At 44.7% G+C, this 24,690-nt stretch overlaps 1 protein-coding gene across 3 annotated transcripts in view; it reads right to left on the reverse strand.

Moving 5' to 3' along the window:
- SHC4 (SHC adaptor protein 4) overlaps positions 1–23,523 on the reverse strand; it is a 136,015-nt gene extending 112,492 nt beyond the window's left edge. Inside the window, exon 1 of one of the 3 annotated variants that reach the window (XM_047738069.1) lies at positions 22,472–23,514. In XM_047738069.1, the coding sequence (XP_047594025.1) occupies positions 22,472–23,056 (585 nt within the window). In that variant the 5' untranslated portion in view covers positions 23,057–23,514. Of the gene's footprint in view, positions 1–22,471 lie in introns of all 3 variants that reach the window. The other 2 variants (XM_047738070.1, XM_047738071.1) reach the window with 2 other exon arrangements.
- Positions 23,524–24,690: the final 1,167 nt, after the last annotated feature.

A 24,690-nucleotide genomic window follows, 5' to 3' on the forward strand; every position in this document is an offset into this window, starting at 1 on the left:
TTCTTTCTGCTTGAAACACAACAGTTTTCTGTAGCTCAAGCCAGTGAATCCTGACCCCTGATAATATGACTAGAAGGTTATTAGAGTTTGGGGGAATTTAGAGATTACCCATTCAAACTTTTCTTACTTTTCATGGAGATTACCCATTCAAACTTGCTTACTTTTCACAAATAGTGCCCTATTTGATGTCACTCAGCATTTAAAGGGCAAGCAGGGTAGAGTCCATGAAAGATCCAAAACACAAGTTGGAAACACACAAGGAGAACCAGATGAGTATGATACAGTGGAAGTCAAGAGCACACAGATTTTTTTGGAGAAAGAGACTGTTTACTGAACCCAGGGCAGTGAAGATGACCAAGAGGCTAAGGGGCTGGAAAATGTCCATTGGAATCTGGCAACTGTTGGCTTTCGTCGTTGGCTTCAGTGGAGTAGTATCAGTAGAGGGGAGAAGAAGAGGGCAGAGAGCAGGGGATTTAGAGTGTGATGTAGAGGTGAGGAAGTTAACCAGAAAGCATAGTGCTTTTGTTTTTATTTTTGCTTTGAGAACTTTACATTTTAACAAAAGAGGAAAGATAAACTAATAAGAGGAATTTATTTTAAAAAATGGAACAGGCTTGCCCACGTGCTCATAGGATAGAAAGTTTGACAATAACAGGACAGGGGAAGAGGATGCAGGGTCACAGAGCCCGGGGAAACAGAAGTAGAGACTCTTCGCGAAATGTGTAAGTTCTGACTCAAATAAGCTCTTATAATAAGATCTTGTCCCAAGTGCCCGAATCATATAGTTTTCAAAGTTGGAAGAAGCATTTGCCCTTTTCATAAGGCTGGATACCATTTGGGGATTCTTAAATATTCTTATAAACCATCAGGACTGAGCCCAAGGGTGGTAAGTGGAAATGCTGTTAGGATGGACAGCTACACAAGCCTATGATTTTAGCAACTGTAGCCTGCTTCAGAATTAAATCTCAGGGGCATTGTGATCAGAGCTAGAAGGGGGTGACCTGCTAAGTCAATAAATTTTTACAAAAACAAAACCCTAGACTCACAAAACCTTTGCACTTGAAAAAAACTCTTTGCCTCAATCCTCTAAATTTCAAAGCATTTTAAAAATTTGAACAAGGTCATGCAACATCACAAAACTCAAAACAAGTATAGAAATTTGCAAACCTGTTCGCTCTATCACAGACATCAAGTTCCCAACAAATTCTAACATAGATTTTTGAATCAAACTCAAATAATGCCTTTAGAAAAGTAACACCTTCAGAAAGCAACTCAAATAGAATTTCAGATTCAATTTGCTGGTTTTATAGCTTGTAATCATTTTTTTTTTTAATTTCAGTGTTTTTAACTGAACAGAAAGAAAAGAGTGCAAGGAAGATCCTATTTTCTTTTAAAGTCCATTTGCATGGGGTAGATTACCTATACTATTGGTTACTATATTAAATAATGACTTTCTACAATGTGCCTGTGAAAGCATGCAATCTTGATCTCAGGGTTGTGAGTTCGAGTTCCACATTTGGTATGGAGATTACTTAAAAATAAAATCTTAAAAAAAAAAAGTAATGACTTTCTAGGATATATTGTTCGATTTAGTCATCAAAACCCTAGGGGCAGGGAGAGTCAGGTGGTTATAGCTACTAATGAAGAGTCTAGTTCAGGTTTGAGATTCTCACGGAAATCAGGAAGTTTCTTTCCTTCCCTAGCCACTGACTACATTTCAAACTTCCAACCATTACCTTAAATACCCCTGACCATATATATATAAGTGGGAACCAAGAAGAATAGGTGACATCACACAGAGGGGTCTGGGTCAGCCATTCCCAACAACCTGAAGAGGGCCTCTGTTGATAGCATCATTTCCTTTAATGTTCTTCTAAACCCTGTATCCTCCGGAAAGTCCTCTGATGCTCCCAATGAAGAGCTGAGAGGGACAATTCCATCATTACCAACAACCCTCCTTTTCAACAATCTGAGCCTACAAACTTTGAAGTGGTCCAGGGATGGGCTGCTGTAAAGCTTGGCACAGTTCTGTGTGTTTAACACTGTGTGGTGACCAGCCTCTGTCTCGTCCATCTTAAAACATAAGCCCCTAGGAGGCCAGGGTAGAGACTCTGGGTTGCCTACCTACATCCCTTCCTCCTATTTCCTTTCCTCCTTTCTTCCCTGCCAACAGAACCCCCTATGTGCCCAGCTTCAAAACCACCATTTCCGAGCTTTCCTTGAAGGCAGAAGACCAAGGAGATTTAAGAGGATGTCATCAGGTAGGACTTCAAGGAAAGCTCCTTTAAAGAGGCTCATTCAGCTAGGAGGTGCCCCATTTTTGTCTTTGTCCTTCCTTCTTCCTGCCATCTGGAAAATGCACATAATGGTGGGGGAGGGGCTCCCATCTTTGTGTCACAGTCTTGAGTGAGCCTGAGGATCGAAGGTATGTGTTAAGGATGGCCAAACAGAAAGATGGAAGGAGCCTGGGTGATTGATCACTGGGGGACCATGATGCGGCCTTGGCCTACCTACCTATGGACATTTTTTACATGAGTGAAAAAGAAAACCTCTGTCTTGTTTACACCCTCATCATCTGAGCCTTTGTGACAACCTAATCCTAAGAGACAGAGGTCTTTTTAAGATGGCATTCGAGAAGTCAGGGTTCCTCTGTGGCTCCCTTCCTACCAAGCGAGAGCTCTAAGAACAGGTTTTAGACTAGAATCAGTTCAGTAGCTCGTAAGCAGATTTTTCCGTATATTAATTAGGAAAAGTAACATTTTAATCCCTATTATCTGAATGTAGCTTAATAGATTAACACCTTAAAAAGAAGTGTTCTACTTGACAACTTCAAGTGTCCTAAACATTGGTTAAAATACAGAAGCAAGTGACTAACGAGATTTTTTTTTTTTTTTTTTTTGAGAAAGAGAGAGAGAGAGCACATGGTTGAGCAAGCAGGGGTGGGAGAGAGGCAGAGGGAAAGGGAGAATCTTTTTTTTTTTTTTTAAAGATTTTATTTATTTATCTGACAGAGAAAAGTCACAAGTAGACGGAGAGGCAGGCAGAGAGAGAGGAGGGGAAGCAGGCTCCCTGCTAAGCAGAGAGCCTGGTGCGGGGCTCGATCCCAGGACCCTGGGATCATGACCTGAGCTGAAGACAGAGGCTTTAACCCACTGAGCTACCCAGGCGCCCCAGAGAGGGAGAATCTTAAGCAGACTTCCCACCCAGGGAGGAGCCCAATGTGGAACTCAAACTCACGACCCTGAGATCACAACCTGAGTCGAAATCAAGTCGGATGTTTAACCAACTGAGCCATCCAGATACCTCAAATGAAGACATATTTTAAAATTAAGCCAAACCCTAAAGCTTCTGTCTGTGTTTTTCTCTTAAGGAGAGCATCTTAGTCCTTCATTTAGAGCCAATTTACTCTTGATTTAGATACAGTGTTAACAGGTTGTCCTCTCAGAAGGCCAGAACCTCAAACTGAAATGTTGGATTCTCTCAAAGACAGGCTTACTACCAAGAGCAAACAGGCACAGCTCCCTGAACACAAGGAATCTGAAAAATTGTAGAAATATAGACACATAAGTTCAGAAATCTCAGAGATTAGGGGACTCAGAGTGCAGAGGCAAGTAGCCCATTACAGTTACTAGCTCTTGCCAGTATATCTTGTGTCTCATTACAGCACCATGACTGCTACACCTGATGTTACCCAAAAAGCCAAGAAATGATAGCATCACAATGGATTGAATGAAGACTCCATTTCCACCAGAAGAAAAAGGAAGTTCCATTCCAACCTGTATTCACTTCTTTGGTATAGACCAAAGAAGGTTGTAAACACATGTCCACACAAACATTTATGCATGAATGCTCCTTGCAGCATTATTTATTATAACTGTTAAGTGGGAACAACTCAAATATCTATCAGCTGGTGAATGCAACAACAAAATGTGGTATATTCAGCCATAAAAAGGAATGCAGTATTGGTACGTGCTGCAACATGGGTGAATTTGGAAAATATTTTGCTCAGTGAGAGACACCAGACACAAAAGACCACCTATTATATGATTCCATTTATATGAAATACCCCAAATAGCCAAATCTAGAGAGACATAAAGTAGATTCATGGCTGCCGGGGGCTGTGGGGCAGAGGTAGGGAACTTACAGGTACCTGGCTTCTTTTTGGAGTGATAAACATATTCTAAAACCTGATCGTGGTGCAGCACCCACGTGGCTCAGTCAGTTAAGCAGCTGACTCTTAATTTTGGTTCAGGTCATAATTTCAAGAGTCGTGAGATTGAGACGCATGTTGGGCTCCTTGCTGGGCATGGAGCCTGCTTGGGATTCTCTATCTTCCTTTGGCCCTCTGCCGCCAGCACATACTCTCTCTCTCAAAAAGATAAATAATAATAAAATAAAACCTCATTGTGGTTACGGTTGAACAATTCTGTGAATATACTAACCGCCCCCCGCAAAAAAAACCCGAATTGTACACTTAAAGTGTGAATTTTATGGTATATAAATTGTATCTCAATAAAATTGTTATAAAAAATGAACCTTAGATCTGAAGAAAAAAATCTGGCCTTTCCCTCCCCCCTCCTAATTTTTTTTCATTCAGTCATCAAACCTCTCTGAAGAAAAGGAGCATACAATTTTCATTATGCAGAGGTGTCCATGTAAAATATTTTAAGTTTTAGAAGACTGACTTCTAAAGGGAAAAGCTTCAGTTATCTGAAAAATTCAATGATTTCCTGGTGATGTCAACTAAATGAGTTGACTGTATCAGGATTCCTACCGGTGGGTGTTGACAGTGTCTGTGGGCATCTCATTCAGGAGAAACAGCCCCCCTCTTAACTCACTTGAACAGTTGGGCGATGACTCACAGACTTTCTGTCCTTTCACTCCCACAGAGTTGTTCAGTATGTGTAGGAAGCATTAACTCACTAGCAGGTGAGCCACCTCAAAACCTTTCTAGAAATCAGTAGGGTATAATCCTAATAAAAATATGGCCCGTGAGTGCACACATGATGCTTCCTGGAGGCCTCTGGGATGGATACTCACACCCTGCCAAGACCCAAGGACCTCCCACAGCCACGCCTACATCCTACCTCATCCTTCATCTTCCTTCCCCTTCCATTCCCTCCCCTCCCCCATCCCCTTTTCCTCCTTCTTTTCACAGGTAATAGCCTCTTTGGGAAATCTGATTTTTACATGTTGCAAAGGGAGATTTGGAAGCTTGCCACACATCCTGGGCCAGAATCCCTTTCGTTTGCTCCACACTGGGGTTGGCTGCATGGCTCCCTCCTCCCCTCCTAGTCATCTGTCTTGCTCTCTGTGTATGTTCTGCCCATTCCCTCCACAAGTCCTTCCTACCACTAGACCAGGCACAAGAATAAGGTGCTTGCAGTCTGGGCCTTTATCTCACCAGAATTTTGCAACTTGTCGTGAAAGATAAAGAACGAAAGATCTGGTGTTGAATAAAGGTTTCTTTGTTTTTCAGGGAACAGCTTATAGCTACTCCAGATGGGTTAACATATTTTTTTTTTTTTAAACTCGTCTCTGTATTTAAAGGGATTAAGAAGAGATACTTGAAATAACTTAGACGGGGCCTGAGAGTCCAGCATTATGTAGACAGCCATGTGTTGGCTCCCATGGGCTGTCTATCCACAATGTAAATGCTGGGGAGTTGGGGGTAGGGGACGCAGTTAGAGGTACTCTTGAAAGTTTCAGACATTTACTCCAAACTTTCAGGACTTCCAAGATATTTTCTTTTCAAATCAAAAACTCTTTCCATGGATGTCTTCATTTAGCCAGAATAAGTCTCTTTAAACATCATTTCAGAAAACAAAAGAAAATCAGCACAAAAATGGATGATCCTCTGGTCAGGGTTCTCCTCCTCCCCATCCCTGAAGACTCCTAGCTGAGGCACCAGGTCTCATGCTCTCTGGCAAAGCCCCTTATGTCTGCAGGCAGAAGAGAGTGGACCCTGTCTGCCCAGGAATACTCCTTCACAGTCAGCACCTTCTCTCATTTGCTCAAGGGATGTCACACACAACTAGTTTGACTTCTAGAAGTTAAGTGGAAGTCCAAGGGTGAACAAGACATCAAGATCCTAAAAGGATACCATCCCTTCTGACCCTAAATAAGCTAGTCTGTATACTAGAATGCCAGTAAAAGAATTTATTTAATTCCAGTATTATTCTGTCAGAGAAATACATCAGACAAAACTTTAGGTTTTGTTTTCTAAAACAACACACATGCTTACATGTACAAATATGCACCCATATACTGGGGCGGGGGGCGAGCATTGTTGCACGGTGGCTAATCTGACTTAAGACTCTCTTACTTTTGGGAGGGAAATGGTCTATCTTGATGGATCCCAGCATCTCTAGCTACATAATAAGTAGAAGAGTGTTCTAAACTGAGGACCAGGATCCCCTCGTACTGAGAGCCCCTATCTCCAGGTTCATACAGGTGAGGAAGCAGCTGAGGAACAGAAGAGAGCAAGCTGGGACAGCACAAGGAAGATGAAGGTCTCCTCCCAAGGTCAGGAAGTCAGAGAACTGTCTCTCATTAGAGGAGTGGCCACAAGTTTGGCCCTTTCTCTGGGACACTGTGCTGCTCCTGGAGGGTCAGCATGTAGTGACCCATAAGGGGGCCCCCATCTACCTGTCCAAGAGGGGGAAAGAATGTTGCAGGACAGTATGCATACTATAATCTTCCTCATACACAAGTATGTGTATGTGTATATATAAATTTGCAGTGCTTAGGAGGAATTCGGAAAGACTCCAACAAAACAAACTGTCAGGAGTGGTAATTACTCTAGAAAAGGGACCTTCACCTTCTATCTTCACTGTTTTGATTTTTACCAAATTAAGTATGTATTACTTTGACATTTCAGAAAATACAACCAAGAATGATTAAATAAAGTCTTCAGAAAAGTTAGCCCTCATGACTTTCTCCCTTATTGTAGTTAAAACAAAAACAAAAACAAAAACAAAAAACAAAAAAAAACAACAAGTGAGAGAACAGTCTCCTTCACCAGGATCGTGGAGCCTTCACATCCCTAGGAGTGCTAGGTAAGTAGGCGTTAAGCCATAGCCATTCTGGTGAGTAGAGCCTCATTTTTTGCTGGAGTGTATTTCCCATGGTTAATGTTATCCCACCTGAGAAAGATATATATATTCTCCAAACAACAAACAAAAGCTTCTGAGAACAAATTACATCTGCCCTTCTGACAAAATTCATTGTCTTTGTTTAGGTTTACAAAATGCGATGGAGATGCAAAGGGCACCCTACAAAACGCAGATCGATCGTTATTAAGAGAAACAAAAACAGAGGGTCTTCACTGAGTTGTAATCCAGGAGATAATGTTGACCCCAGTGTGGGGAACTCAAACCTTACATGTTTTGGTTTTCTTTATAAAAATAGAAAGTCTTGGGCCACAGATGAGTTTCTAAATCTAAACCTTCATCCCCAGAGATAGTCTTCTAGTTGCTGATTCAATTTCATCTCCTGAAAACAGGGTCTTGGAGAGGATTCTGCTGGGGCAGTCAGGATACTGGCTGTGTTTTTTTTTTAATTTTCTCGTTTGCCTTGGGACGTCCTCTATCTATCATTTTCCCTGAACAGAAACCACTGGGAGAGTAAGTACAAGAGTACTCATTAAATACTGTCTGCTCTTCAAGGACAAGATGTTGTTGTCAAGTTTAGTAGGAAAAGGAAAATTGGAATCTACAACATGCTCATTGTGATGACAAAAATTGGAAATGTAACCTGAGACAGAGCAGCAAACCAAGTTGTTGAGCTGTTAGCACACAATACAACAATAAAACTCTGCTAACTGGTTGCCACTCAACAGGCTTGCCCCAGCCAGGAGAGATGCCTAACCTTCTGCTGCCACAGTTTGGAATGTAGACTTACTAAGAACCCAGGTGTGTTGGTGCTGCACCTGTATATGGCGGTTGTAACTGTTGTTTAAGTCACATGATCTAAGTAGATAGTAAGCAAACTGAAAATATATGAGTTTCGGGTTATTTTTTTTAATGTAGCTATTTCTATGAAAATTAAAAGTTTTAGAGAGACTTTATGAAGGCAAGTTGCTTTTTAAAAAAAATAGATCTAGGGGCGCTTGGGTGGCTCAGTGGGTTAAAGCCTCTGCCTTTGGTTCGGGTCATGATCCCAGGGTCCTGGGATCGAGCCCCTGTCGGGCTCTCTGCTCAGCGGGGAGCCTGCTTCCCCTCCTGTCTCTCTGCCTGCCTCTCTGCCTACTTGTGATCTCTGTCTGTCAAATAAATAAATAAAATCCTTAAAAAAAAAATAGATCTAAACTACATGTGGATAAAACAAACCTGAAAGATTTTAGAAATGAAACGATCTGCACTCAGCTTTACTTTGAAGAGCTCCCTAACAGCTTGTATCCCTTTGAAGACACTGATAGGAATATAAGTGAGGAATAATGGGAAGAATTTATACAAGAACAAGGAAAGGGGTATTGATCATCGTATCTAGAAGACTCCAACAAAAGGCCTTGACTCTACAACGCAAATGGATATTTATGTACATTTAACCAAAACATTAAAAGTATATGTGAAACATTTCCATCAGAGAAGAGGCCTTCTACTATGTAATATTAAGAAACACCCCATTCTTCCACTCACGAAAATCACCTGAAATCTCTCTGCCTTAATGGGATACTTGTCAGATAAGGATGGCTAATTGCTTGGCTTGACCACTCTGCAGGTCTGTTGGACACCGCCTTCTCGTCTAGATGATTTTCTGTGTCGGATACTGAACCTTTTACCCTCCCTCTCAAAACCACTTCTCCTCCTGGAGTCCTCTGTGCCTTTCACTGGCCCACCCCAGGCCTTGTACCTCAAAACCTCAGGTGGGTTGCACTGCATTCTGCCCTCCTTTGCCAGCATCATCAAATTTTTCTTCTGTGATATTGCCACCAGTGTTTCTTTACTTCACTCCCCTGTCAAGACACTCATATAGACACTTCTCCCCTTAACTATTGCTGTAATAGCCTTCGAAAGGGCTTCCCCACTTCCAGGCACTCCTTCTCTAACACAAAGAGATTCCCATGCCTCTGCTCAGACTCCTCAGTGTGATATGAAAGGACTGTTATAAGCTGGCTCAAGTCTTAATATTATCCACCAATCTTTTCCAAGCAGCCGCTACTCTAACCAAACTAAAATCAGTGCTCTCCCTTGTATCTACCTCCATTTCCTTACCTATGCCCCCTCCAACTGCAGTACCCCCTTAATATTATATATTCCTTGTGGTTAAACTTCTATTTAATCTGTAGGGACCATCTGAAATGCCCTCTCCCCTGGAAACCTTCCCTGAGCACCCAGGTAGAAGCCTCTTCTACCTCCTAGAGCTCATGACACCAATGCATCATACTATTTTCTATAGGTATATATCATTTTCCAACTCGTATTAGGATCATCCATCCATCTCCTAGTTTCAACCAGAAGCTTCAGTGGCAGTGTTTTGCAAAGTGCATTTCACAAAATAGTAGAGGAAAGCGTAGACCAGTAAGAAGCTGGTCAGCAAGTTTGAAAATGCTGCCTACTCTCATCCTCACCTTAGAAATTTCAGTGGGGATGGGGGGAAGTGGATGTGTAGAAGAAACGTCATAAGGGTGGGATTGTCAGGGCTTGATAACTAAAGACTGTGTGGAGGGTGATGGCAAGTGACATAGACATGCCTTGGACTTCTGGCTCAGACATCTGGAAGATACCACTCAAGGAGAGGGCAAGCAGAGAGAGTGTAGATGCGGTCTATCCAGCGACAAGCGTGGTCTGCAAGAGCTCAACGGAAAATCTTAGTGGAGAGGGGAGTAAGAAAATAAGAGGCCAATCCTGTGGCTTTTGTAGGTCTCATTTTCCTTGAGTATTTCCCAGATTTTGCTGCTGTTTTGTCCAATATCCTTCTCAAAACTCTCCCCTCCTCTCCTGATGACTCTGTCTTCTCCCCATCCTGCTCCTCACTCAGCTTAGTTGTCTCCAGTGCCTTTTCTTCTCTCTCCACAGAGCACCTAAGTGGTCGCATGCCAAAGCCCTTTCCTCTGCACTCTGCCCGCCCCCTTTGGTAGCCTTGTCCATTCCCTGGGCCCAGATGACAACAGCAACAGATAAAGCTTCTCCTCAGTCCTAACTATTCCATTTTCTGCCGGAGATTTCCACCTGGATGCTTTGAGGTTCCCTTGAATGCATGACCTGCAGAATGGAAACTCACCTTTCACCCCCAAATGCTTTCTGTCTCTCCCTTTCCTCCCCTAAACGGCCTCAAATCTGCCCTCATTCCTCCTGCTACTGCTTTTGCTCCTACATTGCTTCTCACCAGGTCTCACTTTGCCCAGTCTCCCTCCTCTTGGATCCTCTCTGAAAACTGTAGCCCATGATCTCTGTAAAACACAGCTCCGAGTTTGTCAAAGTTCTGTTTTCTGTTGGAAAACCCTACTTTTCAGATACTACACGAGTTTATTATAGCCGCAGTCTGACTTATTTTCTGCTGATCTCCTACATATAGCTCATGCACTGTCCAACTCAGTCAAATCACTCACCATTCTCCAAGTACATCCTCTACTTTCCTACCTTTATGCCTTCACTCTTGTCATTCTCTTTGCCTAGAATGTTCTTCCTGTATCTCTGCTTATGGAAACTCTACCCATTTCTCAAGACTCAATTAAAATGACTCCTCCCTCATGAAAACTTCCCTAATCATCTCAAAAGGAAGAAGTGACCTTTCCTCCATGATATCCCACATACTTTTACTTGGACCACTCTGGTGTCATTTACAACACATTGCCTTACGTTACAGTAATTTGTGTGGAGGTCTTTGTTCCCTTTTCACACTGTAACCTCCTCATGAAAGAATTATATCTATTCACCATGCTAGTGAAAAGAGAACCCTCCTGGGAGTTGAGAGACTTAAGTTTTTGTCCTTGCTCTATGCTGAAGAGCCTTGTGACCTTGGGTAGCTTAACTCACTATGAAACAGAACTTTGCAGTCAATGTATCAGTCTGAACCCAAGTCCAGAGGACAGAGGAACTGAGAGGAGAGGAGAGGGAGGGGCAGTGCTTTTCAAGGACCTGGAATTGGCACTAGGCTAAGAAAAATATTATGTTTGAATTATATATTTCACCATTTCCTAATGAATGATTCATACAAATGATCATCCAATGACATTGAGGGGGAAAAAATCCAATTTCTGGGGTTGTCCTTATAGCACACGGTCTTTTTCCTCAAGTTGTTTGCTTTCTGGCACTTCTTTGCCTCTAACTAAAGGAAGTTTCCAACCCCAAGATAGGCCCTGTTCTTAAAACTTACTGGTAAGTTACTTGCTAAAACTGTTAATGCCCTTCCCTATGGAAATGAAGGTACCAGTAATGGTAGGAGACCAGGGTTAGGATACCAAGCTAGCCTGTAAGTGCCCTTTAGCCCAGAGTGCACCTGAGTCAGCGTCGGCCTGCTGTGACTTTGGACAGACCTGATCCATGCCTGATCTCAGTTCCGCCCCTTGAGATCCTGATGTTGGAAGCCGCGGGAATATTGTGTGGCTGGGGGGTGAGGAAGTGAATTATAATTTTTAAAGAATTTGTGGAATTAAAGAGGAGAAAGAAGAAAACTTGAGACAATTAGAAACAGCTTAGGTTAGAGTTTTCAAAAGCCAAATGACCAATCAACTGTTCATGCTTCCATCCACCATCACCTCCGAATGTACATCCCAGGGTGACACTCTTCCCTCCACTGCCTCAGAGCTGCTCAGCCTCTGTCCCACCAGCCAGCAGGGCCTGAGAATCCTTTGTTGTGGGGACTGTCCTATGCCCTGTAGCATGTGTAACTGCATCCCGGCCTCAAGCCACTCAACCCAGTAGCCTCCACTGCTTCACCAGTTATGGTCACTAAAAAGTCTCCAGGCATCACCACATGTCCCCTGGGTGGCACAATCATCTGCTGTTGAAAACCACTGCACCAAATGGACTCAGCAGAGATTTTTGAGCTTTGTACGCTTCAGAATCACACAGTGAGTGTGTCAGAAATGCAGGTTCCTGGGCCCCAGCCTCAGAGATTCTGACGCAGAAACTTTAGGAGGGCCTTGTGAGTCTGCATTTCTGACAAACTTTTTTCACTGCCATCGGTGGCCCTCAGGAAATTTTGAGAAACACTACAATAAAGAGTGAATGAGGGCACCTGGGTGGCTCAGTAGGTTAAGACTCTGCCTTCGGCTCAGGTCATGATCTCAGGGTCCTTGGATCGAGCCTCGCATCGGGCTCTCTGCTCAGCAGGGAGCCTGCTTTCTCCTCTCTCTCTTTCTCTCTCTGCCTGCCTCTCTGCCTACTTGTGATCTCTGTCTGTCAAATAAATAAATAAAATCTTAAAAAAAAAAAAAAGAGTGAATGAAGTAAAGAGACTTCTTTCCAAAATGCAAGCTTAAACTCTGCTGCGCTGAGCAGGGAGGGAAGCCAACAACAGCGGGCGTGGGGGGGGCGGCAACTGAGAGAGATGGGCAGGCCTGCCCTGGGGAGCACCACAGGGAAGGATCAGGGAAGGAAGGTCTGCCAGGGCAGCGCTGCTGGCCAGGAGCGAGGATGACAAGGGGACACAGTGAAACCGCGGAGTCAAATTTAGCCTATTTCAATGTATTTTTGCCTAAAAGCACTCTTGGCCCTTTGAAAGTGTGTTTTCCTCCCTCTACCTGGGACCTACTATGTGTATGTATATATCTATATATAGACATGTACCTATATATAGATATATACATTTCCATTTAATCCTCTCTCTCACTACAGGAAAAAGCTTATCAATTTTTAACACTGTTTCTCTGGAAAAATTCATTGTCTCAAAGAACTGACTACAAACAAAATTTGACCCATGTCTTCACAAAATAGGGATGGCTTGTACCCATCCTGGAGCTCCATTATCTTTTAAAACTCTGCAACTTGGGGCCCCTGGGTAGCTCAGTTGATTAAGTGGCTGCTTTTGGCTCAGGTTATGTTTCCAGTGTCCTGGGATCAAGTCCCACATCGGGCTCCCTGCTGAGCCGAGAGCCTGCTTCTCTCTCTCTCTCCCTCTGCCTGCTGCTCTGCTTACTTGTCCATTCGCTCTCTCTCTCTTTCTCTCTCTCTGTCAAATAAATAAATAAAATCTTTAAAAAACAACAAAAACAAAACAAAACTCCGCAACTTGGCTAGAATGGACAAAGGCTCTCTGAGTTGGGAAGGCAACGTGTCTCTCATGGGCTCACTCATCCCCCCGACTCTGTCCCGTTACATAAAGAAGTCCTGATATGCTGCCCAAGAATAAGACATTCTCAGCTGCTTTCCCAGATATTCCACATTAGAAAATGAAAGACAAAGGGCGCTGGAGTACCTTCCCATTCTGATGCCACAGGTGGGTGTGTAAATCCAGTCACCTTCGGGGGTAGACAGGTGACATAAGTGAGTGAAACTGGGTGGGCCTGTGCCTTACTGGCCAGCTCTGGTCAGCCGCTGGCATGTGAAATGACCTGTCCAAGGCTGTTGGCTCTACTGAGAAGCCAGAAATCCAGAATTTTATATGGAATTTTTAAACATTGGCAACAAAACCAAAAAACGAAAACAAAAACAAAACCCCTTTCTTCTAATTTGACCAAATAAAACATGACATTAAACTGTTGGTTTTACGACCTCGGTGGTCCAGATTCTTTTCTGGATAGGACACTGCCTGTACTATGCCTTTTTCCTCCACTCTCTCTCTCCGCCCTCCCCCTGCTTCCATCTCTCAATCCCCTCAACCTCCTACAGGCAGTGTAATTTCCAACTCCTCCCAAGAAATTTCAGCTTCATTTTCCATCAGAACCCTTGACTGCCAGTGTCTGACCCTGACAAGTGGCGGCAACTCTTTAAACTTCATTCCATCTTTGCTCAGCCTCTGTAGGTGGGCTGTGCACTTTCCTTCATGCCCCTCTGTTGTGCCCTCCCTCAATCAGTGCCCCCTCTGGTTGCTGGCTGCTTCTGGGTTTCCCATTAACTTGCTTAAGCCATCTGTCCTCCCTATCCTACAGGGTCAGTGATGGGAGGAGGATGGGCAGTTGATACCGGTGAGTCTCTCAGCATTCCAGACCCTCAAACTGCATTCTGGCCAAGCCCTGGGAAAGTGGCAATCTTAGCAAGGGGAATGACTGGAGGGGGAGCTAGAGGGGCTGGATTCTCAGCAAGGGGCTCTCAGAATGGGTGAGGATTCTAGTGTGCAAATGGAGGTCTAGTCATAGGAGCGCCTCCTGTCTTTAGGGGACTATCAATATTCTATACAATGAACTGAAGGTCAGAGGCCTTTCCTTATTCAGGGGTACAAAATAAAGCCTCCCGATTCACTATGTGATTATGATTAGAGGTTGGAGGATGAATAATGACCAAAACTGAAATACTGCCAGCCAAGCAAGAAAGGGCTTGGTGTCAGATTTCATGTGATTTTAAAAATATATTTGTAGGGCGCCTGGGTGGCTCAGTGGGTTAAGCCGCTGCCTTCGGCTCAGGTCATGATCTCAGGGTCCTGGGATCGAGTCCCACATTGGGCTCTCTGCTCAGCAAGAAGCCTGCTTCCCTCTCTCTCTCTCTCTGCCTGCCTCTCCGTCTACTTGTGATCTCTCTCTGTCAAATAAATAAATAAAATCTTAAAAATATATATATATTTGTAATGACATTTCTTGTACACCCGAGTTTACGGTTACAAATGTATACTTGCGTGTCGTCGCTGCTATGATATCGACAAGTTTCATATGATTTCAGTCAATGTTCTCAATCAAAAATCCAGTTCTCAGAAGGCTCCTGACTTTTCCAAATACTGTCTCCCTAGACTCTGCTATTCCAGGTGGAATCTTTTCCTGTAATGGCTATTTGTGGGCTGCACTAAGGCCTGTATCTTTCGGTAACCCTCTTCTTGATTCTTCTGCACAAATCTGACCAGACCTCTCTCATTCCACCTCTACTGCCCCCAACTCACCGAAATCTGAAGTTTGTATCTTTTAGGAGAGAGGAAGAAACCCCACGGACCTCATATCCCTGATGCTGGGGAGGGGAGTGTAGAATGTCCTTGCCTCCCGGGCTGTGTGAAGATTTAGATTTAGGTCATGGGACTGTCATACTGGGAAACAGGGTTGGTTCAACCAATCAGTAACATGGTAATGGCTTTGGAGTAACAGGAAAATGGAAGTAAGGGGAGAAGCCATAATAGGGAAGTCATCCCCAATAGCTGTGGAAGAGGAATTCACAGACGTCAGTCCATGCATGTCGTAAAGTCCTGGTCCCACAACATGTCACCATGTGCAGGGACCGCCTTCAACAAAAAGGGGAAACATGGATAAAGCTAAGGCATTTGGGGCTCCTTACCACTCTGCCTCACTTTTTCCTTCTTGTTGCTTTTGAAAGGCAATTTTTCTATTAGAAAAAAAAAAAAGGTTTTATTCTGGTCTTATTAAACAAAAGCACACACACAGTATTTTCCTCAACAGAGATATTTGGCAGAGAACGTTTAGTTCAGGGAGTGAGGAGAGGTGAAGCAAGACGGAGGTACATAAGCGTGCTGTATACAGAACTGGGAGTTCTTGTCTGGGCTTCACCACTAGAAGCTGTGTGGCTTGGGGCAACTTACTTCCTAACTCTGAGCCTCTGTTTTCCTCAACTATAAAATAAAGGTTTTGAACTAGGGGAACTCTAAGACTCGCTCTTCCAGGTAATGCTCTAGTATTCAGGGGTGGGAAGAACTAGAGGATGTGTGAAAGTTGAAAAGGAATAACACTGGGGCACCTGGGTGGCTCAGGTAGTGATCTTAGGGTAACGGGATCAAGTCCAGTTTCGGGCTCCATGTTGGTCATGGAGCCTGCTTGGGATTTCTCTCCCTCTCCCTATCGCTCTCCCTGTAAGTGCCCTTTCTCTCTCTCTCAAAATAAATAAATAAATAAATAAATAATCTTTTAAAAAATAAAAATAAATTAAAAAAATAAAACATAAGGGGATTAACAGGAACAATGGGTCAAATCTGTCAGGATTTTTCTAGATTCTAGGAGAATCTACTTTTACATTCACTCCAAGAAACAGGAAGGAAAATATAACACCCTGAATGACAAATTGTCAGTCTTCGATGGAAGTATTTCCTCCCAGCCATATGACCACCCTTTTAGCCACCAATAACTTAGAAAAGAGGGCAGCACACAGAGGCAGAAAGCCATCTGTTACCCATGATGGCCTGAACTACACCACTCAGGTCTGCCTTTATTTTGCATAAATCGTGGGACTGTCTCTTCAGGGGTTTCCCAGAGTTATAAATCTCCCTCTTTCAAGGTTAGGGTTACTAGACTGTCTCTTTGTGTGTCAGGGACTTTTTCTTTTAGCACTTTTGTCCAGAGAGAATAGAGAAGGGTTACTTCTTGCTGTTCCTATAGTCCTCAGGTTGGCTGGCTGGACCATGTAAGCCATGATCCCTGCTATCATCACTCACCCTGGCCCACCTCCTGGATCAGCCTGCCCTCCACTCCTCCCTGGAATCCTACACATGGATGTTTTTCCACAACCTGACTTCTCTTACACCAACTCTCTGGAATTGAGCACCTGTGTCTAGGCCAGTATAACACACCCTTCTACTCTACTGGTGAAGCCAGCTCTGTGTTGGTAAGAGGGTGATAAAGACATTTCTTTTCCCCTCTATTAACACAAAGATGTTAAACGTGATTTCCTTTAGGAAACTGGCCTGAATCCATTGTCTAAGCAAAAGAGATCCTAATAGACCAACAGGAAAGGAGACCTAGAGTCTCAGGTTCTTAGGCAGCATTTTGTTCAAATCTCTTATTTTAAATATGAGAAAATGAGGCCCAGAGAGGTGAAATGACTCACCTAAGGGCAGCTGGTTAGCACCAGAACCATTAGATTAATGCAGATCTCATAACTCTTAGACTTGTGCTGCCCTGTGTGAAAGATTCTTGGGGCAGACAGAGCAACGTGGTACCGTGGACTACATCTAGTCTACACAACAGACAATAGACAATACTAGTCTGTTGGCTCAGTAATAAGCCATACCATTAGACAAGGAAGGATGGATGGTAAGAGGAGGCTCTGAAATTTACAAAGGAAGTAAATAAATTCCTCAACGTAAATTCATATTTGCACACAAAGCTGACGAGCCCAATACACAAGAACACTTCTGTGGGCAAACACACTGCGATACGTGTTCTTGGGGACTGTTATGGCTTGAACTACAACACCCCAAAATTAAATGGATCTATGAAGGTGACCTTATCTGGAAGCAGATATAATCAAGTTAAGATGAGGACATATCAGATCAGTGAAGGCTCAAGTCCAATGACCTGTATCTTTATAAGAGGAGGGAAATTTGGATACGGTCACGTTGGCAAGGAAGCCATGCTGAAAACAGAGGCAGAGGTTGGAGCGATGTTTCTCCAACTCAAGAAATGCTAAGAATTGTTGGCAACCACCCAAAAGCTGGAAGAGGTGAGGAAGGATCCTCTCTTAGAGCCTTCCAAGAGAGCCCCACCCTACCAATGCCTTGATTTCAGGCTTCCAGCCTCCAGAATTTTGAAAGAATAGATTTCTGTGGCATAAGCCACCTAGTTTATTATATTTGTCACAGAAGCCTTAGCGAATTAACACAATCTGGGGAAATTGCTGGGGTGGGTTGGGCTGAAGTGATGAGACGGAAATCATGCAAATAAATGCAACGAGGCAAGGTCTGGGGGTCGGTCCTGTAATAAAGCTGTCCTGCATTCATCTGTGTGGTCCTTCATCTGTGCACTCCCATTCACAAACTTTCAGGACTACCCGTCTTGGTCCAAGGTAGAGTCAGAGGATGGGAAGAAGATAAGCACTGGGGTGAGACAAATCTTGATTTGAACCCTGTCTGCTATTAACTTGCAATGGAAAGTGTGAAGATAGAGAGTAGATAGTAGAGATAGTAGAGAAGATACTTTGAAGGGCTTGGTGTCAGCATTTGGAGAATGCAGCCTCCAGAGAACTAGCTTCAGAACTGCCCTACTGGCCTATGGCCACTCTGGCTCAGTTGGTTTCTTTGCCTCTGCTTTATTTAGCTCTCAACTAAATCATAAGCAATTTGGGGTTTGGGAATCAGAATGGCAACTAAGGTTTTAAACATCTTCCGTATGAAGAAAGATGCTAGAGTCATTAAATGGGGGGGCTTCAAGGTCCTATAGAGCAGACCTCTCCTTCTAGAGATGAGAGCACTGGTCACATTGTGTATTTTCCGTACTTGCCACAGACTATGTTGGGCAAAGGAGAGACCTCCGAGTGAATGTTGAGTGACAGATAAAGTGACTTGAGAATACCTCCTAAAGAAATAAGACTTAACCTTATGGGAGGAACAAAAGTCACTAATTGGCACCATGTCAGGGACTCCACTCATCTCACTGCTTTGCTCAGACCCGGGTCTGGTTGTCCCACTTCTGGCTTGGTATCTCTCAAAGAATAGCTTGCTGGCCTACCTTCCCTGAAAGATCTTCAGAGGGTTCAAGGTCTGAGCTTAAATGAAAGTGACTCAAAAATAGGTGTTCAGAACTTATAATACATTTTCAGCTGTATAACTAACTCTATATTGTAAGACCCAACAGTCAATTAAAAAAAAAAAAAAGATATTTACAGACACCTGGGTGGCTAAGTCGGTTGAGCGCCTAACTCTTGGTCTCAGTTCAGGTCATGATCTGATGGGTCATGAGATGGAGCCCTGCATTGGGCTCTGCACTCAGCAGGGAGTCTGATTGAAAATTCTCTCCTTCTGCCCCTCCTCCCATTCACACTTGTAGGCTTGCTCTCTGTTTCTCTCTCTCTCAAATAAATAAATAAATCTTTAATTTAAAATGCTATTTAACCTAAAGTCAAATCTAACTTAGAGTAGAAGGCAAATACAGTTCCTATCGTAAAGATAAAAGATGCAAGAAAACAAAACAAAGAGTAACTACAACTCTGTCATTTTGCCCCAAAAGGAATGCAATACAACTGCCTTTCTTTACTTCCACTGTTTTATTGCTCTCCCTACCACTTAGTACGTGTGACATATTGTATTTACTTGTTTATTCAATCAGGGCCCATCTCTACTAATGAGAATATGAGCTCCATGGGGCTCAGACCTGCTTTCTTTTATTCACTGATGTATCTCCAGGGTTTGGAAGAGTTCCAGTCACATAATGGGTTCATAATACATATTTGTTGAATAAACGAGTGAATGAATAAACAAATAAGTTTGGGCAGGGAGAGAAGTCACACGATGTGGATAAGGAAGAAGAATGTGTAGCTACCTCTTGCCTACAAAAGTTGCTTCTATGTCCACTAGCCACCAAGAATATCTCTTTCACTTCTCTGCTCTGATTCCATCATCACTAAGCAACCTTTTATAAAAATATATTTTAAAGATTTTATTTACTTATTTATTTAAGAGAGAGGAGCAAGTGGAGGGAGGGGCAGAAGGAGAGGGAGAGAATCACAAGTAGATTCTGCACTGAGCACTGAGCCAGACTCAGGGCTCGAACTCACAACCTGAGGTAAAACCAACAGTCAGATGTTCAGCTGACTGAGCCATCCAGGTACCCCTAAGCAACTTTTGACTTAAATCTTCCTATGTGCATCTTCCTACAGATGGGAATACAGGAATTGCCATTTGGGTACACTTGGTATGATAATTTTTAACTATAAATTAATAGGTTGGCACTAAAAAAAGATTAATAGGTTGGCATTCCATTTTTTAAATAGGTTCATATCTAAAAGAATTCTGAGGGGGCGCCTGGGTGGCTCAGTGGGTTAAAGCCTCTGCCTTCGGCTCAGGTCATGATCTCAGGGTCCTGGGATCGAGTCCCGCATCAGGCTCTCTGCTCAGCGGGGAGCCTGCTTCCCCCTCTCTCCCTGCCTGCCTCTCTGCCTACTTGTGATCTCTGTCTGTCAAATAAATAAATAAAATCTTTAAAAAAAAAAATTCTGAGGAACAGAATTTCAACCAGGGTGGAAACCTGTGGTGAAAAGAGCAAAGAATAGCACACAGCAAACTTGAGTTCTAACTCTCCTTTTGCCTCACCTGGCAGCCTTAAAAAAATCACTCCTCTGGGCTTCAGTTTCCCCACAGAGGCATTGAACTTGATAACTTCTGTGTCCCTTCTATCTTTCAAAGTGGGACTTCTATAAAAATTAACAAAGTAGGCTCTTCCATATATTTTGACCTCCTATGAGAAGTGTTAACCGGTGTCTCATGTCACTGTCTATTGGCAATACAGCGTGGCCCACCTGGGTGATGAGGGTCAGTGCCTTCCCTAGGGTCTGTTGTCATCACCAGGAAAAGACAGATGATGTCCTCATTAAAAATCTAAAATGGAAACACTCCCTAGGGAAAGTGGAGGACATATAGCAACTCTTTTCACATCCAAAATTGTCCAGGTGCGTGGATATGGGGAGGTGGAAGGAGGTACAAAAGGGAAGGAAAGGCAGGGCAGAGGGTAGAGGATGTCTAGGTCATGGGAAGGCAGGTGCAGAGAGCATGGGTCTGGAGTCACTCGTTTTCCCATTAGAGTCTGGCAGACTCTTAGGCTGACAAATGAGAATGTGTCCATGAACTTTTAGTAGATACACGAAGCTATTTCCATTATGAGCCATGCCACTCTGGGGGAGGGCAGTACCGCATGTCCCATAAGTTTATCTTCCTTAGAGGTTTGACTTATCCATTTGCCAGAGCTGTCCCACGCCTGTTCTCCCTGGAACTCTCCCAGTGTTCATTATCTGCTCTTTCTTGAGATCTTAATTGTCCACTGGTGCTAGTTATTGGTTATCTCTCAAATTCGCACCTTCGTGTCAGACTTCTCACCTGAGTGCCGGTCTTACAGGACTGCTTACTCACCAATGACTAGCCCTTAGATACCATTACTTTAAAGATCATATGTCCAAAGCAAACATAGCGTGACCCCTTCCCAACTCACTCTGCTTCTATCTCCCTCCTCAGAACCTCCATAGACAACAATGACAAACTCACCAGTCTACCCACTGTTCAGGAAACGTCCACTATTCTGCTGTTTGTATCATGAGCTGAAATGGCTTGATGGACCACCCACGGCGGCTGAGTCTTCTCACAGAGGTTCTTGTCTTCATCTCCTCTCTCACACCTCCACGTCAATCCACGTTCCCATCCCTTCACGCCTAAACTCTCGGCTTTCCGACTGGCCTCCCAATCTCTAATTTCTCCCCGTTTCCAGACATCTCAGATCAATTCAGGCTGATCCTTTTGAGACCACTTTCATCAAGTCACAGTTTGCCTACAAACAAAGTGAGGGATCTTGTTTACCGGTCACAGTGTTTACCAACTCCTCCTCTGACATTTAAGGGCTTTAGTCAACAGCTCCCTCTTCCCTAAGCGACCCAGGATCTACATTTGTCTCTATTCAACTCACATTTGTTGGCGCGCCAGTCACTGGAGAGTGCCAGCCACTCTCTCTATCAGTACGACCCTCCAGCGTCCCCCTCCTCCACTGAGCCTGGCTTGTAAGGTCCTCCCTTGCAGCTCCCACCGCGATGCGGGCCTTTCAGACAGCTCCTATTCTTGCCCTGCCAGGAATCTCCTCCTTTCTGCCAATCCAGCTCTGAAATCTCTTCCAAGACACACCTTCTGAAGGTTTCCCTTGTAAATGAATCCCCGACCACAACAACGGTTCCCTTTTCCTGAATTCCTTCAGCATTCTCACACTAGATTTCTGTTGCTAACGATTGCTCTCTTATTATTTAATGCCTTGGTTGGTTTCCTCGACTGAAATGTGAACTCCAGAAGAGCAGGGGGCAAATCTCACCCAGATCTGGAATAAGCAAGGGCATATGGGAGGCCAGTAAGGACCCTGATTTTGCACACAGCTCACGGACAAGGCCCACTTGCCGCAGTATAGGCAATAAAGACAAGGTGGGATGGGGGTGGGGGGAGCACTAAAGACCTAAGACGAGCTCTTAGCACAAGCATAGAGACATGGCCACATTTTGAGAAGTTCTTGTTAAATGCTGAATTACATTTAAAAAATAGTAATTCGAGTCCCTTACACATCATGCATTCCTCTAGCACAGAAATCCCTAAGGCAATACAGTGGCTGATAGAGTCTAGCAGGTCTCAATCACTAAACAAATTAGAAATTCCTCACCATTCTTGGTCAGAATGCTAGGTCCAGAGGGGACAAGAAGACACCATTTCGTCATCTCCATCAAAAGCTGTCCCTCCCCCCTGGATACTACATACAAGTTAGCACCAGTTCATGTCCCTGAATCAAAAGTTGTCTGACTCCAGTACAAGCCACATATTCCTAGGAAAACCCGTAAGCCCAGCTCCCCTCCTCTCAGTCCAGCTACACAATGTCTCGTCCAAACCTAGAACCCAGCTAGTGGTGTGCAGCCCTTTTCAGAAGGGAAGATGCCCCTCTCCCCGGGAGTTCTTAGAAGGAGCACAGAGAGGGAGATAGACTTACCCTCACATAGTAGTTCATGCCCATCCCCAACAGGTGCTGTAGAAAGTGCCTGTCCTGCCTGCTCCCTGGGGTTGGCTCCCCAGGGCCAGGAAGGGGGCAGGCATCGGGAGTTAAGACAGTCGCCCTGTGCCCCACCAGGTCTGGCTGCGGCGGAGGTGTGGACCCAGCCCTGTTTAGACCGGTCTCTGGGGAAGCCGGGCTGCTGGGAGCCGGGTCCTGGCTTTCCTGGAGCTTCAGCCGGGGCACCTCTTTAGTACCCAAGCAAAAGTTTTTCAGACTCAGCAAGGTGGCTGGGTTGGCCAGCTTCACGCTGGCCATGCGAGGGATCAAGGTGCACAGTGGGGTGGGGCTCTCCTGGGACGCCAAGGTGGCATCTTCAGCCGGCAGGTGAGGTGCCAGGGTGGGGTAGGGAGGCTGAGGCGAGCCCTTGTTCCCCACGGAGCCTCCGGGGCTGCTTTCGTCCAAGGACGTGATGGACTCATTCCGAAAGCGGCTGTACTTGGCCCTGTGCAGCATCCCGGGGCGCCCGAAGAGTCCTACATACAGCACAAGTCCTGCCAGGCTGTCCTGACCGCGTTTTCGCATAGCCTTGGCAGTGCTGAAACAGGATACTGTTGCATAAATCGCCTCGTCGTCTGCTAGATAAACGGAACGGAAAGCGAATGCCTCAATGCCCCATGCAACTCGCGGCAGCCACCTCTCCAACTCTGCACTGTCCCTCGCCCACCTCGGCTGCCGGGCCCTTCTGGGTGACAGCCCGGAGGGGAAAACAACTCCCCAGCTGATTTCAGTCCCTCCCTGGCCCCAGCGGCAGCACTCGGTGTTCTCGCCTTGGATTCCTTGCTGGGAACGCCTGGACCCAGGCCCGCGGTGGCGGGGATCGCTCACGGCCAACTCTCAGGCACGGAATCGGGCCGAACACCGGCCAGCCCGTCCCGCCGCATCGCCAGCGAGCTGTGCGGGAGCCTTGCAGAAATATTTAGCGCCCCCCACCCCCAGCCTTCCCTTCCGCACACAGGAACTTTCAAACCTGCTCCCTCCGGCTCTCACAGGGCGGGGCAATGACTGGCCTATTAACCCTTTATTTGTTCCAGTGATTGTTCATTTAAAAAAAGGAAAAAGAGAAGATGTATAGGAGAGGCGAAGGCGCCCTCAGCCTGAGTTCGTTGATTCTGATGGCTGCCCTCTCTTGGAAGATCTTGTCTCGCATCCCGTCCGGGCCACAAGCCAGACGTACTAGTGACCCGCGGCGCTCCGCATTATTTCATGGACTCGCGATCCCTCCGTATTCCTCAGCTCCCCTCCCAGCCTGCCCACCCTAGCTCTGAGCTTCCCTCCCTCCTGGAGTCGCTCAGAGCTTCTTTCAGGAACCCGTCGGCAGCAGAAGGCTGAGATGTGCAGAATGATGCAGAGTGTTGAAATTTTTATGAATGAACTTTGCTGAATGAATTTCTCTGTGTGTGTGCAAGCTAATAAATCTGTGAATGAAGCTGAGAATAGCCGTAATTGACTGATGGTCTCAGGGGTGCTTGGTTTTTATCCAATCAGGCAGCAGCTTGATGACTCATGCACCATAAATATACTAAACTAGTAGCCAGGAGAAATAAAGCTGGAAGGAGAGATTTTATTTTGTGATATCTGATGAAAGGGTTAAAAGGAAAGGCAATCTGTACTAGGAGTCGTGGGGAAGCTGGGTAGCAGCAGGTTAAAAGGTCTCTTTTCTTTTTGTTGAGATGGCCGGGAAAGCCAAGCAGAAGAGCTAAAATTTAGCTCCATTGTTCCAGGGATATTAGGACATATGGTACACAACTCCGGTGGGAAGCCGTGATGCATTTTTCTTAGAAACATAGTTCTTTTTTTATTGATTGCTGGTTCCATCTCCCGTCTGGTGCAACTTCCTGTACCTATCAAATGCATTCTGAAGCCATGATGACAACTGCAAAGGCTTAGCGCACAGGAAGCCAGGAAGGGAGTCAGGAAAGGGAAATGCAGGTTCTTTGAGGAATAGAGGAGAGGAAACTGCTGAAACCCAGGGAAGATGTGGAAATCACATATCAGAAGAGACAAAATCTCTGCTGAAGATTACATTTCTCTGTAGGCCAATGCTCTTACATCTAAAATTGTTCATTAATTTACAAATTAAAACAGCCCGTGGCAACCGGGAATGGGGGATGCCGCCTTCATTGTCTTACTGTCCACAAGGCTGCATTAGGCTCATG

The sequence above is a fragment of the Lutra lutra genome, chromosome 7 (genome assembly GCF_902655055.1).
Source record: "Lutra lutra chromosome 7, mLutLut1.2, whole genome shotgun sequence".
NCBI lineage: Eukaryota > Metazoa > Chordata > Mammalia > Carnivora > Mustelidae > Lutra > Lutra lutra.